The following is a 14,598-nucleotide window of genomic DNA, read 5'->3' on the forward strand; positions in this document are numbered from 1 at the left end:
TGCCCAAAGGATGCTAAATAGGCCAGGAAGATGCTGTTTAATTCTGTCTGCTGATGCCTTTGTAATCAAGAGCCGAGATGCAATCAAGCACCCTGCACTCCTTTTAATTCGGGGAACAAGAGCCCATGTGCAGCTCCTAGCAAGCAGATGCAGTTTCCACTGAGGCCTCTGCAATTTGCAACTGCTTATTGCTGAGTTTGGCCTCTGCACCCCCTAGATGGCATGAGGCAGAGTGGCTGTAAGTGTTATTCATGTAGGAAACTGCCTTAAGTCACTTTTTCTTATGCTCAGTGTGTACTTTGCACCAGCATCCATCCTTGCAGCCATGTTTTTCAAGCTTTGACCCTGGCTCCCTGTTTTCTTGTGGGCTTGGCTGCCCAGCTTTCCATAGAAACAATTGGGTTGGAAGAGACCTCAGAGATCATCTGCTTCCAACCCTGACTGTAGGCTGGCTGTCCCTACCAGACCAGGAGAAATCCAGCTGGGGGCTGCAGCTGAGCCCTGGGGCTGTGGGCTGTGCAGGGACCAGGTGAGGCCAGGCCCAATGCCTCCTGCACACAGCTGGCTTCAACCTACTTTGCTTGCTGTGGCTTTCGAACTTTTCTGACCTGGTTTATTTTCTTTCATTTCAGATGGAGCATCTTTAATTAGCGAACTATCAGACCAGAGCAGGACTCTTCAGCAACTAAATGGGACTCTTCATTTTGTTCAAATCTTGGCTTGGTAGCCTGAAATAGCAGCCTTTAGGAAGGGGAGGGGGGGCTGTGGGTGCTCCCAGTCCATCCTGCTCCTGTGAGATGGGCCAGTGGATGTAGAGCTTTATGTGAAAGGACAACTGGAAGGGATTCCTTGTGTGCTTCCATGGCAAATCCAATCTCTGATAGCTTCAATCTTGTAACTGTGAAATGGCCATGAACAAGCTCTGACCCAAATTATACTCTTCTGTGACAGTTTTCCAGCTCTCCTCAGTGTGAGCAGAGCTCTCACTCCAGCACTGGTCAGTGTTGGAGCTGCAGCATGGATTCAGGGTTTAGACCAGCATCGCAGCTCCTTTTCCTCTGTGCAGCTTTCCAGCTGTGGGTTTCTTGTGCCATTCCCCAGTTCTGAGATGCAAACCCGATGCCAGGGATACTTGTGCATCCCCTGGAATGGGCACAGCTGCAGAAAGCAGCAAAATGGGCTGGGATGAGTGTGACACAGGCAGAACAGCATCTTCTGAAACCACTGTCTGACTGACCCTTAGGGACGGAGCTATTGGTTTGGGGCTGGGGAGAGCAGGGCTGTTCAGCCTGTCAGCCTTGGTGCTTCTCACATTAATGCTTCTTGTGTTAATGGGCAGCCCCACAGCAGTGCTGTGATTAGGAGTGGTTGATGGTGGACCAGTGGAGCAGGACCCCAGACTCCCAGCAAGTCACTGAGGTTGCGCTTAACCCAAATTAGCCCCTGGGAAGCAGTGCTGTTGGCTGTGAGTAACGGGGAGCTCACCTGGGGCTGTGCAGGTTGGCTGGAGGAGGCAGTGGCTCCCAGTACTCGTACTGGGGTCTGCCTCCCTGCTGAGGGCAGGCATAATGCTGCTGCTGCATGTACGTTGTGCTCCTGGATGATGCAGTACCACACACAGCCTGTGCTGAGCTCTGGGGAGCTGAGGAGTGCCTTGGTTCAGCCCGGATACAGCTTTCCTAGGAGCGGGATGCCAAGCCCTGAGTGCAGTGCCCTGGCATAGCCCTGCCTGCCATCCAAAATGAGCTGAAGCCATAGGCTCCAGCCGGTGTGTATGTGGGTAAGACTGCCTTACAAAGGCAGAGTGACTGCCAACAAGCCATGGGCATCGCTTACTCTACATAATTAATTTTTTTTCAGGCCTTCTTTATGGCCTATTTTATTTTGATGTGGAAAGTAAGCTGCAGGGAGGGAGACTGTCCTTATTTCAATGGGTCTACCCCTAACCCATAAACGTGGGCCAGATCTGCTGTTACATACTGCCTGCTTTGTGCCGCCATCATAACAGCCATAAACGATACTTTATAGCCAATTGCTTTGCCAGATGAATCTGGATCAGTCTTCCTCCCCTTCCTAATCAGGTTAGTTTTCTTTTGCTCTGCTCTGTTAGGAGAAACCCAGCCCGATGGAGCTCTGTTTCCATCCACACTCATTCAGCTGAAGGCTCTTTGCATCTTGGCTTTACCTGCAGTGCTGCTGAGCTGTCTCATGCAGGTGACACCCTGACATACGACTTTGTACATCTCAGCTAATATTCACTGGGATTATTTTGTGCTGGGTGCTCTGTTTCATTTTCAGACAGTTTTCTGTTGGTGAGGTGAGCTGGATTTAAGGAGGTGACAATTACTTCTGGCTGTCAGAAGGAAAACAGTAATTATCCATCGTGCTTTACTGAGCCTCTCTTGAACCGATTTACCATAGAAAAGTTTTCTCATCCTCCATCTTCAGGAAGTCTGATTCCTATGAGTTCTGCTCTCTTGATGATGGGGGCTTATCTTTAAGCATAGAAGAGAAGGGAAAAAAAGCAGCTCGGGGTTAAAACATGTGACAGCCCCGAATTTAAATCACCTGGCTTTAGGAGCACTAAAGCGTCTGTGCTGATGTGCTGTGCAGTCAGTGCTGATGTGCACTGATTTGCTGTGCTTTCCTGGACACAGCAGGGTCTGGTGAATACGGTGAGCTGTTTGTTTGCTTTGCACGGGGCTGAGTTTCAGAACAAGCCTCTTGTTCCTGTGAGACAAGATAAGAGCAGTTCAGGGAAATGCAGCTGCGGTGCCTTGCATGGGGCTCGGCTGCAAACCGCGCTTCCCGTGACTCAGAGCGGTGGGCACCACTTCCCTGTGTGTCCCTGGGCTTAGGAAAGATGCTTGTGTATTTGTTAAATAATCTGGTTTCTGATGATCTATCCTTGGCTGCAGCTGCGTGTGATGTCTTGAATCCATCTCGCTGTGCTCCTGGTGTTTCTGACACAGACACAGGGAGGGCATCTTCCAGAGAGCCTCACGCAGCCGCTTCCTGCCGCCTGCTCGTTTTGTTTTGCTCTTGTGAGCAGCAGTCAGCAGTTCTTATCAAACTCAAGAAAGGGAAGTGTTGGTGGAGGGAGATGCATCGCCCTGCGTGATGCAGCAGCGGAGCAGTGGGTGGCTCTGCGCAGTGGGGCTGCCCTCCTTGCTGCTGTTTGTTCTGGGGATGTGCTTCAGCAGCACCAAATGCCTCCTGATGTCCAGTGAGAAATGGATGCTCCATCCATGCAGGTGCCCAAGGCTGTGGGTTTGCCTGGGCAACCTGATCTAATGAGGGGAAGCCAGTCCACAGAGGGGTTGGAGCTGGATGGTCTTTAAGGTCCCACCTGCCCCAAGCAGGTGACTTATCTGTGACTTATCAAGGCTTCTGCATCTTCTGCACTTCCATCAGGACCCTCTCCCTGCTGCTGCTGGCACAAGGCAGTGAGGTGCAGCTGGTGGAGGAGCAGCCTGGTGCTGGTGCTGTCTCAGGAGGTGGCCCTGCCTCTCACCCTGTCCTTTGCCTGGTGAATCCTGGTGACTGCTGCAGCTTGACCCCTTCCTGGGGTCAGCCTTAAGAAATATCCCTCATGAAGAGCAGCTCCATGGGGGAGCGAGGCTCCAGCAGCAGAGAGGTTAACGTGGTCTGTCCTGACAACTATCTGTGGTTCATGCCAAGCCCGATCGTCATCTTGCTGCTTTTAGCCCTGCAGTTGTTCAGTCCTGGAGCACCGCCTGCTCAGTGAGGACCGTGAGCTTTTTGCTGGGACATCGGCCCCTGCTCCCTAATTCATGCTGTGGGAGGGAGCTCCACAGCTGCCTGTCAATCCTGCCAGCACAAGGTGCTCTGTCTCCTGCCAATAGCTTGCATGCATTTCCCCTGTGCAGTCAGGGCCTAGTTTTGCTCAGTCTTCTTCTCAGGTCTCCCCTATGCTTATAGAAGCTGGAGGAGAGGTGATGTGCTGGTGGGGTTTGGAGCTGTGCAGTGTCATAGCTTTGATGACTGGCAACAGGAGAAGCGTGCAGTTAGCTCCACCTGCATGTGTTCTCTTTTCAGAGGGGAACAACCAGAATTTGGTTTGAGGTTTGTAGATCAGGTTTCCATTACACAACCGTACCACTTTCAGCTGCTTGCATGACATGCAGGCCTTGCTGGGTGCCCTGGTCTGGTTGGCTGCTTTCCCTGGGAGCAGCACTTTGTGATGAGGTGCAGGGGAGGAAACAGATTGCTGTGCTGCAGTGCTGGCTGGGATGGGATTGAAGGCATAGAGGGGGGTTTCCTTCAGTACAACGTGGGAAGCATCTCAAAAGCATTCATTCCAGACAGGTGCGAGAGGTGCAGGGAGCACCAAGGGCGATCCGCTGTTCATTGTCACATCTCCTGTATTGCCGTGGCTGAAAGACACCCAGCTGGGCCCATCGCTCCTGGGTTCTTGTAGCATTAAACACATAACGGAGAACTCCCTGACGTGGGGAATCCGCTGGTGAAGGAATTCTCTTATACGCAAACAGGAGCAGAATAAAATGGTTCGTTAACAAAGCTGGTTTTAATAGAGCAGTTAGCAAAGTTCTTCCACCACTGTGGAGAGGAGAATGGCCCTGCCGTTGCTAATGGCAAAAGCTGATGGGAATTTTAATGGCTTAATTATTTTGAAAATGGTGTCTTCTTGGGAAACGCAGCATATTTTGGCTAGATGAAGCTTTCCTCCACTGCTGCAGGAAGGAAAATGATCGTTCCTCTGAGCTTACTCTTTGCTGAAGAGGGAATGGAAGGCAGTTGACTTGCAGTACTGTGGAGGAGTATCTGTTTCATCCCAAGGCAGGAGACCACCTGAAGGGACAAAGGGAGAAGCCAAGCGCCATGTCAGGCACTGAGGCTGCTCCCCCAAGGGCTCACCTCCTGGTGGCCATGGAGCTGTAATGCATCAGCCCTGCTGGGAGCACTTACGTTATGCTTATCAACTTTGTAGGGAGCAGAACTCAGGTAAAGCTTGTGAGAGGAGGAATACAAGAGGGTCCTCAGTTCTACGTGCAGGTGGCACAAACACGGGGGGAGTTGGTTTGGGTGCAATTAGAGACCAACCCAGCTGGTGGCCTGCTGGATTTGGGGCAACCTGTAGATCTGTTCTCTTAGTCTCTGAGGGCTCGTGTAAGGGGAGTGCAAACCTTCTGCAAAGAAATTAGGTAATGCTAAGGAAATGAAGGTTTTCTCCTATTGATGCTCAAAATAACGGAGCTTAGAGGTGGATTGCAGGGCTGGCAACCTGCAGCAGGTTCACACTGTGGCCTTTGAGCAGAGCATCTTCAACAGGATCAGGTTTGGGGTCCACAAGGCAAGTGGTCTCCAGCTTCAGCCCTGTGCCGGGGTTACTTGTGTACCCTGTGTGCAACAGGCAGCGTGCAGGTTTGTCTGTGAGCCTGCTGCCAGGTCTGTCTCATTCACTGCAAATCCTCCAGTGGCTGTGGAAGGGCTGCGTTTCTGCCAAGCTTGGGTATTAATTTCTGATCCAACTCTTAAACATGCGAACCAGTTTCCATGCAACACCGATTACCTTTGTCGATGTTCTTCAGGGGTAATCTCTGACTGCTCTGACAATGGTTTGTGGTTGCCAAAGGCTCAGAGAGGAGTCGCTGTGGCTCTCCCACTGCTTCCTTTTTCCATCGCCTCCAACAGCAGTGTGCTGATGTGCTGAGTTAGTAGTGGGTTTGGTTGCACTGAAAACAGGCCTGCAGCATGAAGAGCTGGGCTGTGCAGATATTTCCTGGAGTTAGGCTTGCTGGGCGCACAGTGGTACAAAGCTTTGCTGTGCCTGCAGGCCAGGTCCCTCTCGGGTGGCTGGGTGCTCTGCAGCTGTTTGGTGGCTGGGACAGCTGCCTGTTCTGGTGTCAGGCTGCTGTGGTGCACAATAATTTCAGCTCCTTTGCTCGGTTCTCAGGGCTGAGCGATGGAGAGGACAGCAGAGGACAGAAGGAGCACTGCCATGCTTGGAGCTGGGGCTCGTGGTGCTGTCACAGCTGTGCCATGGGCTGTCACTGTGACCTTGGCAGAGGAGGCTGAACCTTTGCAGCCTTTGCTCTAATGCAGCCTGAGGTGTCACATCTGTGAAAAAAGGCAAGTGCTGGTGGTGAAATCCCAGGAGAGGGGCTGGAGCTCCTTGCTGCTGGTGTTCTAGAGATGAGAGCTCTGCTGAAATTCAAATCTATGCGTCACTTAAAATCCGCTGCTGAATAATTGCAGGCTGCTCCAGCTGGAGGGCTGCAGAGGAGCAGCCGGGACTTCCCTGGTGCAGTTTAGGGCACTGCTTAACTTGTGTGAAAGTGTTCTTTCCGCAGTGCTTGCTTTTTAAAAGGAAACTACAGTCTTTTTCTTTTTCTTTTTTTTATAGAAAGGACTTTCTATTGAGCTGTTTCCTTTCTGGCCATGCAGCATTTCCAGTAAGAAGCTGTGCTGTCAGGTGGGGGTGATGATGCAGCAGGTTGTGATGATGCAGCAGGTTGTGCTGTAACACCTGCTGTGCCCCTGGCTCCTGTGCAGGCAGCAGTGGGTGCTGGCACTGGGGTTGGGAGACCAGGGCTGCTGCAGCTCCTGTTGTGGCTGCATGGCACAGGGCTGGGTCAGAGGGCTCTGTGGCATTGCATATCCCAGCACACTGAGCAGGACAGGCACTGGGGCTGTAGCAAGGCAGCAGCTGTGTTACGAGTGTGGGGTTTGATCTGGTGTGTCTTCAGGATCTTCATCCTGGGCATCCAGTAGCACGTGGGGGAAACTTTGAAGGAAGAAAAAACCTAAAAGGGCTAATGAAGGTCACTGTGGGTGCTGGGGAGAGTGAAGAAGGTACAAAAAAAGCCACAGGCAGAGGAAAGCTGGGGATGCTTGTCAGAAAGGGGCTTTGAGCTTGGGGAGCAGCTCTCCCTGTGGGGAAATGCTCTGTGCTAATGCAGAGCAGCTTGAAAAGCACAAGGATGCTTCCCCTCCAGCCCAACCTCTTTTCTGTTACTCTAAATAGAATGTTTCCTGTTTTATAATTGAGCCTCTTGAAGGCATTCCTGCTGCTCAGGTCAACGTACAGCTGCTGAGCTGAGCCTGTAAATGCCTGAAACACGAGCTGGAGGAATGGGCTGTTGACTCTGGAACCTAATAACACTGTAAAACAGCAATAGGAACTATTTCCTGCTGCACAGAGCAGGTTGGAGTATCCTGTTGCAAGTCCTGCAGGCTGCCTGTGTGCAGAGCATGGGGCGGTTGTGCACTTCTATTCCTCAGGTCCTATTGCCCGTTGTGCTATTGTGCTAATGGAACAGGGAGCTCCTCGTGTGCTGGGATAGCTGGAGAAATCTACCTCCTGACACTTCTGCTCCCTTTTATTGAAACACTTCCTAAGCTGTAATTGCTATTAAAGCCAATTTTTTTTACTGCCTTTTCTTTTTGCCCTGAAAGATTTATTTTCTAATAGGCTTAAGATAGGCTTCACAGGTGCTGCCTGCTGCACATCTCAATAGGTAGGTTTTGGTCCCTTACATCACAAGTCGCCTTTGAACAGGTACTTAAGCGGGATCCTCTGTGCTGCTCAGATGAAAGTCTTTAATGTTGTGTTGTCTGGATGGATTTGCACTGGCATTGTGGCTTCAGAATGAATTTCTGGGGGGGAAAAAGCTAGAAGAGCCCAGAGCAGTGGGAGAAGAGAAGGTGCTGGTGAAGTGCTTATTGCTTCTGTGGGTGCCCTTCACCTAACTCTGTGTGAAGCAGAGGGGTGTGCACACTGAACCCGGTGTGTTAGGAGCCAGTTGCAGGTGCTTAATGTGGAGCTCCATATGGACGCTACTGTCTCGCCTGGCTCCGGAGACCCTCCAAAGAAAATCATAGGTTGAAAAGGACCATCAAGATCACCCAGTCCAACCTCAGTCCATCCCACCATGCCCTCTGACTGCGTCCCTCAGTGCCACATCTCAGCGGTTCTTGAACACCTCCAGGGATGGAGGTTGCTGAGCACTGCGGCACCCCAAAGCCCTTCACTGCTCTGCTCATCGCTGCAGCTCCTGTGTTACTAATGGGGAACTTCACCTTGGTCTCCTTGACCTGTAGCTCTATAAATCTGACTTCAGGGTTTTGTTAAGGCCTCTTCAGAGAGTTGCAGCTCTTAGAAAATGCTTCAAAATGCTCCTTAAAGAGAGAAGAGGCTCCTGGGCAGCCCAGGTGTCACTGTCACAGTGATACTGGGGAATCTGCTTTCCTGGCTGCCTGCCTGCAGCAATCCTGCTGAAGGCAGCTGAGCCTGGGGTTATATAAAACACTCATCCCTTGGAGCTCATCGTCTGTTTAAAAACCATACCAAAATGATTTGTTTGTTCTTCTGATAACAGATGAGGAATGGGAAAAGAGAAAATAATCTCCAACTTCAGCCTCCCTTTATGTGTTTAGTATCTCCGGCATGGACCAATGTCACAGTTAGGGCAAGCAGAAGGGGAGGACAGGGATGCTTGTTCATGCAATGCTGCGTCCTTAGGAGGGCTTGTCAAACAGCAGCATCCTGTAATTTTAATTTCCTCTATTGGAATGAATTTGGCTTTGTTTCTGCTGCATTCTCTGTGCAGTGCTGGCTGCAGATGGGTAGCTTGTGTAGTGTTACTCATCTGAATAATCCCAGGTGGATGGCAGCCATAAAAGAAAGATGCTTCAGCATCGCTAACGCTGAGTGGATTATGTGAGCCTGAAGTCCTAAAGACACAGGACAAGAGAAATGTGGGCTGGGCAGCGGCCCATTGGTCAGAGTGCTTTATCTCTTTGGGCAGTAGTCCCTGTGCTGTGTCATTGTTGGTGCGTGGTACTACAATGATGGATAGGGGTCCAAAAATGGTTGAAGTAGACACTAAGAGGGGGAGAAAGCACTGGGCTGTATGCATTAAACAAACGTGTAAGTTGCCAACAGCTCTCACTTGGTGTGAATGAAGGCTGGCTGGGAAGCAGACCGTGGTGCATTAGCGCAGGAGGCGGCTGCCCCACTGCTGGGTGAATGTGGCACGAGGCAGGCAGGGCTCTGCTGGCCTCCTCCCACACCTCCCCACTTCTGTGGGGGTGTTGGAAGGAATTCATGTGCCCAGCTGTAAACCAGGTGGGAGGTGTCTGTGCAGGCTGGGAACCTTCCTGAGGAGGCTGAGCCGCGGTGGATGTCTCAGCTCAGCAGGCAAAATGGGCTGTGTTTATTTTTAGGTGTGCGAGGTGTTTGAAGCAATCTGAGTGTGGGTTTTGTTTTCTGCCGTTTTTTGGTGGTTCAGAAAGCCTCGGGGAGCTGCAGAGTTTGTCCCTGGTCTGGGGTAGCTCCGAGCATGCGATATAGGAGGGGAGGATGATGCTCAGTGTAGCTCATCCTGTAGCTGCCCTGTGTTTAGCGGTGCTCACAGACAGGAATATCGCAGCGTGCTGTGTTAGAGGCTGGATGTTCCATAGGCAAAGAGCTCATTGCCTCAGTGCTGTCTATCTGGCAAAGGTTCACTGCGTAGCAAACATCTTGGCCAGACTCAGGGTTGGGAGCTTTGCCCACGCGGTGCAGGGAGCAGCTCTAAGCAGGGTTAGAGCTGCGTCTGAGTGGGAGCATAAAAGTGTGCATCAGTGCAGGTGGAACATCTCAGCATTTACTCCAAAAACGCAGGCACGAATGTATGAGAATCTTTCCACTGCCTTCAGAATCTCAGCACAGCAGATTGTAACAGAGACCTTTAGGAGTAGGGAGCCAGAAGGTGGAATGGAAGAGATTCAGCATCACTTTCACAAAGAAGTCATTGAGTGCAAAGTACCAATGTAAGCCTGGGTCTATAAGAGTGGGGGGCTGTGTGCCTTCGTGTGCCCAGAGCACACAGGTTGGTTGCTAAGCTGGATAGTTTGCCACTGTGTATTTTGGGGAGGAATCTCACCCAAAGAAGTGTATTTTGGTGTTGTTTGTTTGTTTCCCTCCCCAACAGTAGCAGTTGCCTTTTTGTTTTATGAGCCATTCATGAGAGCCCGTGTCCCTGGGGGTGGCTTTGCAGCAGCTTTTTGCTTTCCCTCTGAGGGCCGGTTTGGGGCATGCAGTGGGAAGCAGTGGGCTGTGTGCAGGGGGGTCTGCCTGGGCTGTCCCAGGATGTGTGACAGAGGAGGTTACAGCCTGATCCACTCCGGGTGTATTTTCACTGCTGCTCTGGGAGCACTTTCTGTGCGACTCAGCACAGATGTGAATGATCAAATATAAACTGAAGATTGATGCACTCCACCTTGGCTGCGTGAGAGGCTCAATTAGAGGCAGAGCAGGCAGAATAATGGAAGATGCATTTGAGTGATGGTTGGGGTAGTATAATTTGCAATGAATTATTCACAACGATTTGTTCACCCCACTCTCATTGTGATAATTTTCAGGCCTTCATTCGCTGCACCTTTGAAAGCTCTTCCCACAAGCTGTACCAAAGCAAATCCCCACACGCAGCCCCTTCTCCCCACCCACGTGAAGGATGGGTTTGGAGGAGCTCAGCATTTCAGCACAGAGCTTTCTGGAAGAAGTTAATGAGAAGTGCTGAGGTTGAGGAGTTCACACCTGCAATGTGCTGATGTTTTCCCCACCCAGCAGCCACCAGCTGCTGTCAGGTTATCCGTGTCCCTGTAGCTGGAATGTGGGTTTCCTGCCTGTGTGGCCTGACACCGGGATGGGAGCTGGGAGGAAAGGGGCTGAGTTACAAAGCTGACATTTATGCCACCACATCCTCTCCATGGAGGGGCAGCAGTTGCAGGTTGATCTGCCAGCATCTACTTGTCCAAATCTCCGTAATCAGACGAAACATGATGATGGGGCTGTGTGTCATCAGTACGCAGGGCCTCTGAAATGGCTGGGATTGAATTAAAGCCTGCATGGCAGAGCATCCGCAGTGAGTAACAGCCGAGCAGAGCCGTGGGGATGCTGCCTATCAGTCAGCACTCACTGCATGAGTGTGTGGGGTCAGGGCTTTTATTGCTGCTGAGTGCGTGGGCAGAGATGTGGGCTTCCTGCACTGCCTCCGAGCTGGAAAAAACAGCCAGGATTTGGGCTTTGCAGCTGCGTGGGGTGAGTTTTGTTCTTTGCTGTCTTCTCTTTTTCTTTAGTATCATTTTCTCTCACACATCTGAATGCCTTCGTATTGTTTCCAGCAAGTGGAAACATGCCTCAAACCAGTGGCATCCACACAGATTTTCACTTGGGTTTCAGTTTGACTGTCTTGCAAGTGTGCCTTCAGCTGAACAGAGCTTTGTTCATCAGCACTGCTCGGGCTGTTTCCCAGCTCTCCCCTCCGGCTGCCCTGGGATGTGCAGATGGGAGCTGTGTGGGGCTGCAGGGCTCACTGCCTTTGCTCTCGGTTATCATTGCCAGCACTGAAGTTCAGTGCCCTTTTAGCTCTGTTAGCACTCCTTACTTTGCAGCTCTGGTTTTGCTCAGTGGCTGTGTCCTTGCCAGCAGATCAGGTGGGGATGGAGCATCTTGCTGCTGTGTTTGTCCCGAGGGCAACAGCTACAAGCTCTGGCTCAGCCATTGCTGGTACTGACATCTGGGGGGGGAAAAGCATCAGATAGTGAAATCTCTGGAGAAAAGGCAAGGAGTGAGAAAGCAAACAGAGGGCGGGTGTGGATCATCCCGACCTGTCAGTGGAGTTGAATTCGAAGAGTTCCTGCTGTTGCTGTCAGATTGCTTTCTCTGCCTTATAGCTGTTACCCACATGGAAGAGCTGCACCTCAGAGCAAACTTCATCTTTTACCTAAGGGTTAATGGCTTTTCATGTGCTTCCAAAATTTGCATTTTAATGGGAAAAAAAATCTTATCCTTTCTCCCCAAAGCAGCAATCCAAAAAGTTAAGCCTCTGGCATGCTTCCCTCAAATACCCAACCACTCATGCAAAGAGTCCAGAGCAACCTTGGTGTATTTTAATGCGCCGGGGCCCCTGAGTGCATTGGGTGCATTGTACCAACCAGGCTGATGGCTTCTGGAGGCAGCACCTCATCCTCCCACAGTGAGATCTCTCTCATGGTTGAAGCCCAGACCCTTAGGCTCTCAGACCACCTTGGAGCCCGTGCAGTGTGCAGAGGTTGCACTCAGCTGTTGCAAAGCAAAAGGTGAAAACGTAAATTGTTCCACACACCCACATGGAAATGAGAGCTGTCATAAAGCCGCCTTTGGATGGAGGCTGGGCCAAAAGCTGTGTGCTGCTGCTCTCTGCTGGATGGAGCCAGCAGGGTGCTTGGGGCTGCCGAGGAGGTGGGTACCTTCTCTGACCTTGCTCTCCTCTTCCTCTTTGCAGTGTGCTACCTGCTGAAGAGCAACATCAGCCCCGACCTGTGCAACGAGGACGGACTGACCGCACTGCACCAGGTGAGGCTGCAGGACGGAGTGCTCCCAGGCACTGCTGCTTGCTCAGAGCTGGGTTGCTCTGCCATGCTGTGCTGGGCAGTGTGCTGAGATCCAACACGTTAATTCACATTGGTAGGCTATTGAGCATTGCTTTGGAATGATGGAAGAGGTGTTGGAGGAGCCCCCACAGCTCTCTGTAGGCCCAGGGATGTGGGCTGGTCTGTGTGAGAGGGCCGCAGCTGATGGCAGTAAAGCACAAGGCTGCCATCCTACTGCAAATCTGCATCCTTCCTTGCAGCCTCGCTGCTGTGAAGGTTTCTTATTCTTCCTACAGCTCTATCCCCACCCTGTGACCTTTGGGGCTCAGCACCAGCGCCTCAGTATTGCTGATTTTAAATGTCTCAAAACTCATTCAAAAAGACAAGTCTTTAGAGAGGAGACATTGATTTATTCTGCGTAGGGGGCACAAGTCAGATGTGCAGAGTTTCTGCACCGGCTTCTATTTGTAGTCCAAAAGGTTTTCAGTGCACACCTACCTGATATATAAGTCACACCTTCCTACTGCATATTTATAGCATTATGTAATACAAGGGTATGTAATATATTTGAATGTTCTGCACTTATGTGAGGGTCCTTGATTGTTTGGAGAGCTGTCCCACTCCTCGTTTTATACATGCTTGGGCACATGGGCCTTCTGGTTTGTTGCTGTTTTGGACTTGTGCCTCATCTCAAGGATGTCTGTCCTTGTTTCTTATTTATGGCAGTCTTGGATCTTTGAAGAGAAACGCTCCATCTCAGGGAGGTTGTTTTTCCTAAGTAAGTGGGACATTGGAACTTAAAGCAGAGCTGCAACCTTGAGCCAGGCAAAAATGTTAAATAATGAGCTCTGGAGCCATCATCAGGACAGTGTCATGGGGCTGTACCTGGCAGTCACCACCTCCACCCAAAGCAATGGCGGAGCTCTGGGATGTGGCTTTTCTCCATTTAAACAATCCCGCTGACTTGGGATATTCATCTTTTCTACAAGTTGCTTTCTATCCTCAGAGCTGGATGGTCAGCTGGCTCCTAGGGGGCACCCAGAGGTGTCCCACCGCTGGCTGCTGAAGCCCTGAAGTGCTTTGTCACTTCAGGGGCTTCAAGGATCGGTTTTGGTGATCAAGGTGATGAAGGTGAGGGCTTTGCCTTCACAAGAATTAACTGAATCCCCGAGCAGGGAGAAGCTGCCAAATGATCACAAATGCACACTACCAGTGGCTTTCAGGCAAGGATGCAGCGTATGCTTCTGTGATAACTTGGCTGTGTGACAGGCATGATTTGAGCCTTGTTTTGCCATATAAATAGTAAACAGAAATAGAAATACACACAGGGTGCTTGTCGCTGCCGAGATGCTTGCTGTGGGTGTAAGCAGCCCTGTGCTGCAGTGCGTGGGTCTGCAGCAATGCACAGCCAACCAGCAGGCTTTCTGCACAAGGACAAATCTTGTTCTAGTGTTTCATAGGCACATTCATGTCAAAAAGTGAGCACGAGGTGGATCAAAGCAAATTCCACCTACCCCAGAGGAAGACAGTCAGGGCCCTTCTTGCAGTCTGCCTCTGGGCTGTGGTGTGAATGCATCCAGGAAAGGTGGAGCCCTTCACAGTTCTGAGAATCCAGCTTGCATCTCTTCAGATAACATTGGTGGGTTGAAGCATGAACTGCTTCTGAGCTGCTCATCGTGTGCCACTGCGGGGGATTTTCCCTATGAAAAGGGAAGGTCAGCTCGTCAGCTCATCTCTTCATATGTGGCCATACTGGTTACCTTAAATTTCTGCTGTGTTTGCTCTTGAGTATGAAAGACCCAGAGGAGCAGCTGTGTATATATGTGTTGTTCTTCCCTCACTGCTTCAACCCCAAACAAGGTCCTGTAGAACACCAGCCACCTTCAGTCATGGGTGTTGTGCACAGTGTCTTTCTGACCTGGGTGTGCTGAATGTGATGCTGGAGATGCTTGTTGCCAAACACTGCAGCATAGAGTAGGTCCTCGTGCCCAGGTACAACTGAGCAGATACGAGCCCTCTTCTTCCCAAAGTAGAAAATCAAACCAATCTGGCTGCATCTCTCCCTCAACAGTGCTGCATAGACAACTATGAAGAGATCGTCAAGCTTCTTCTCAGCCACGGGGCCAATGTCAATGCCAAGGACAACGAGCTGTGGACTCCCCTGCATGCAGCAGCCACGTGTGGTCACATCAACCTGGTGAAGATCCTCATCCAGCA

At 51.0% G+C, this 14,598-nt stretch overlaps 1 protein-coding gene across 1 annotated transcript in view; it reads left to right on the forward strand.

Annotated features, from left to right (window-relative positions):
• Positions 1 to 14,598, forward strand: part of PPP1R16B (protein phosphatase 1 regulatory subunit 16B) — a 42,305-nt gene that overhangs the window by 20,972 nt on the left and 6,735 nt on the right. The window contains exons 3-4 of the mRNA XM_072350393.1: positions 12,294 to 12,364; positions 14,453 to 14,598. Coding sequence (XP_072206494.1) covers positions 12,294 to 12,364; positions 14,453 to 14,598 — 217 coding nt within the window. The remainder of the gene's footprint in view (positions 1 to 12,293; positions 12,365 to 14,452) is intronic.

This window comes from Excalfactoria chinensis, chromosome 15, assembly GCF_039878825.1.
Source record: "Excalfactoria chinensis isolate bCotChi1 chromosome 15, bCotChi1.hap2, whole genome shotgun sequence".
NCBI classification, from domain to species: domain Eukaryota; kingdom Metazoa; phylum Chordata; class Aves; order Galliformes; family Phasianidae; genus Excalfactoria; species Excalfactoria chinensis.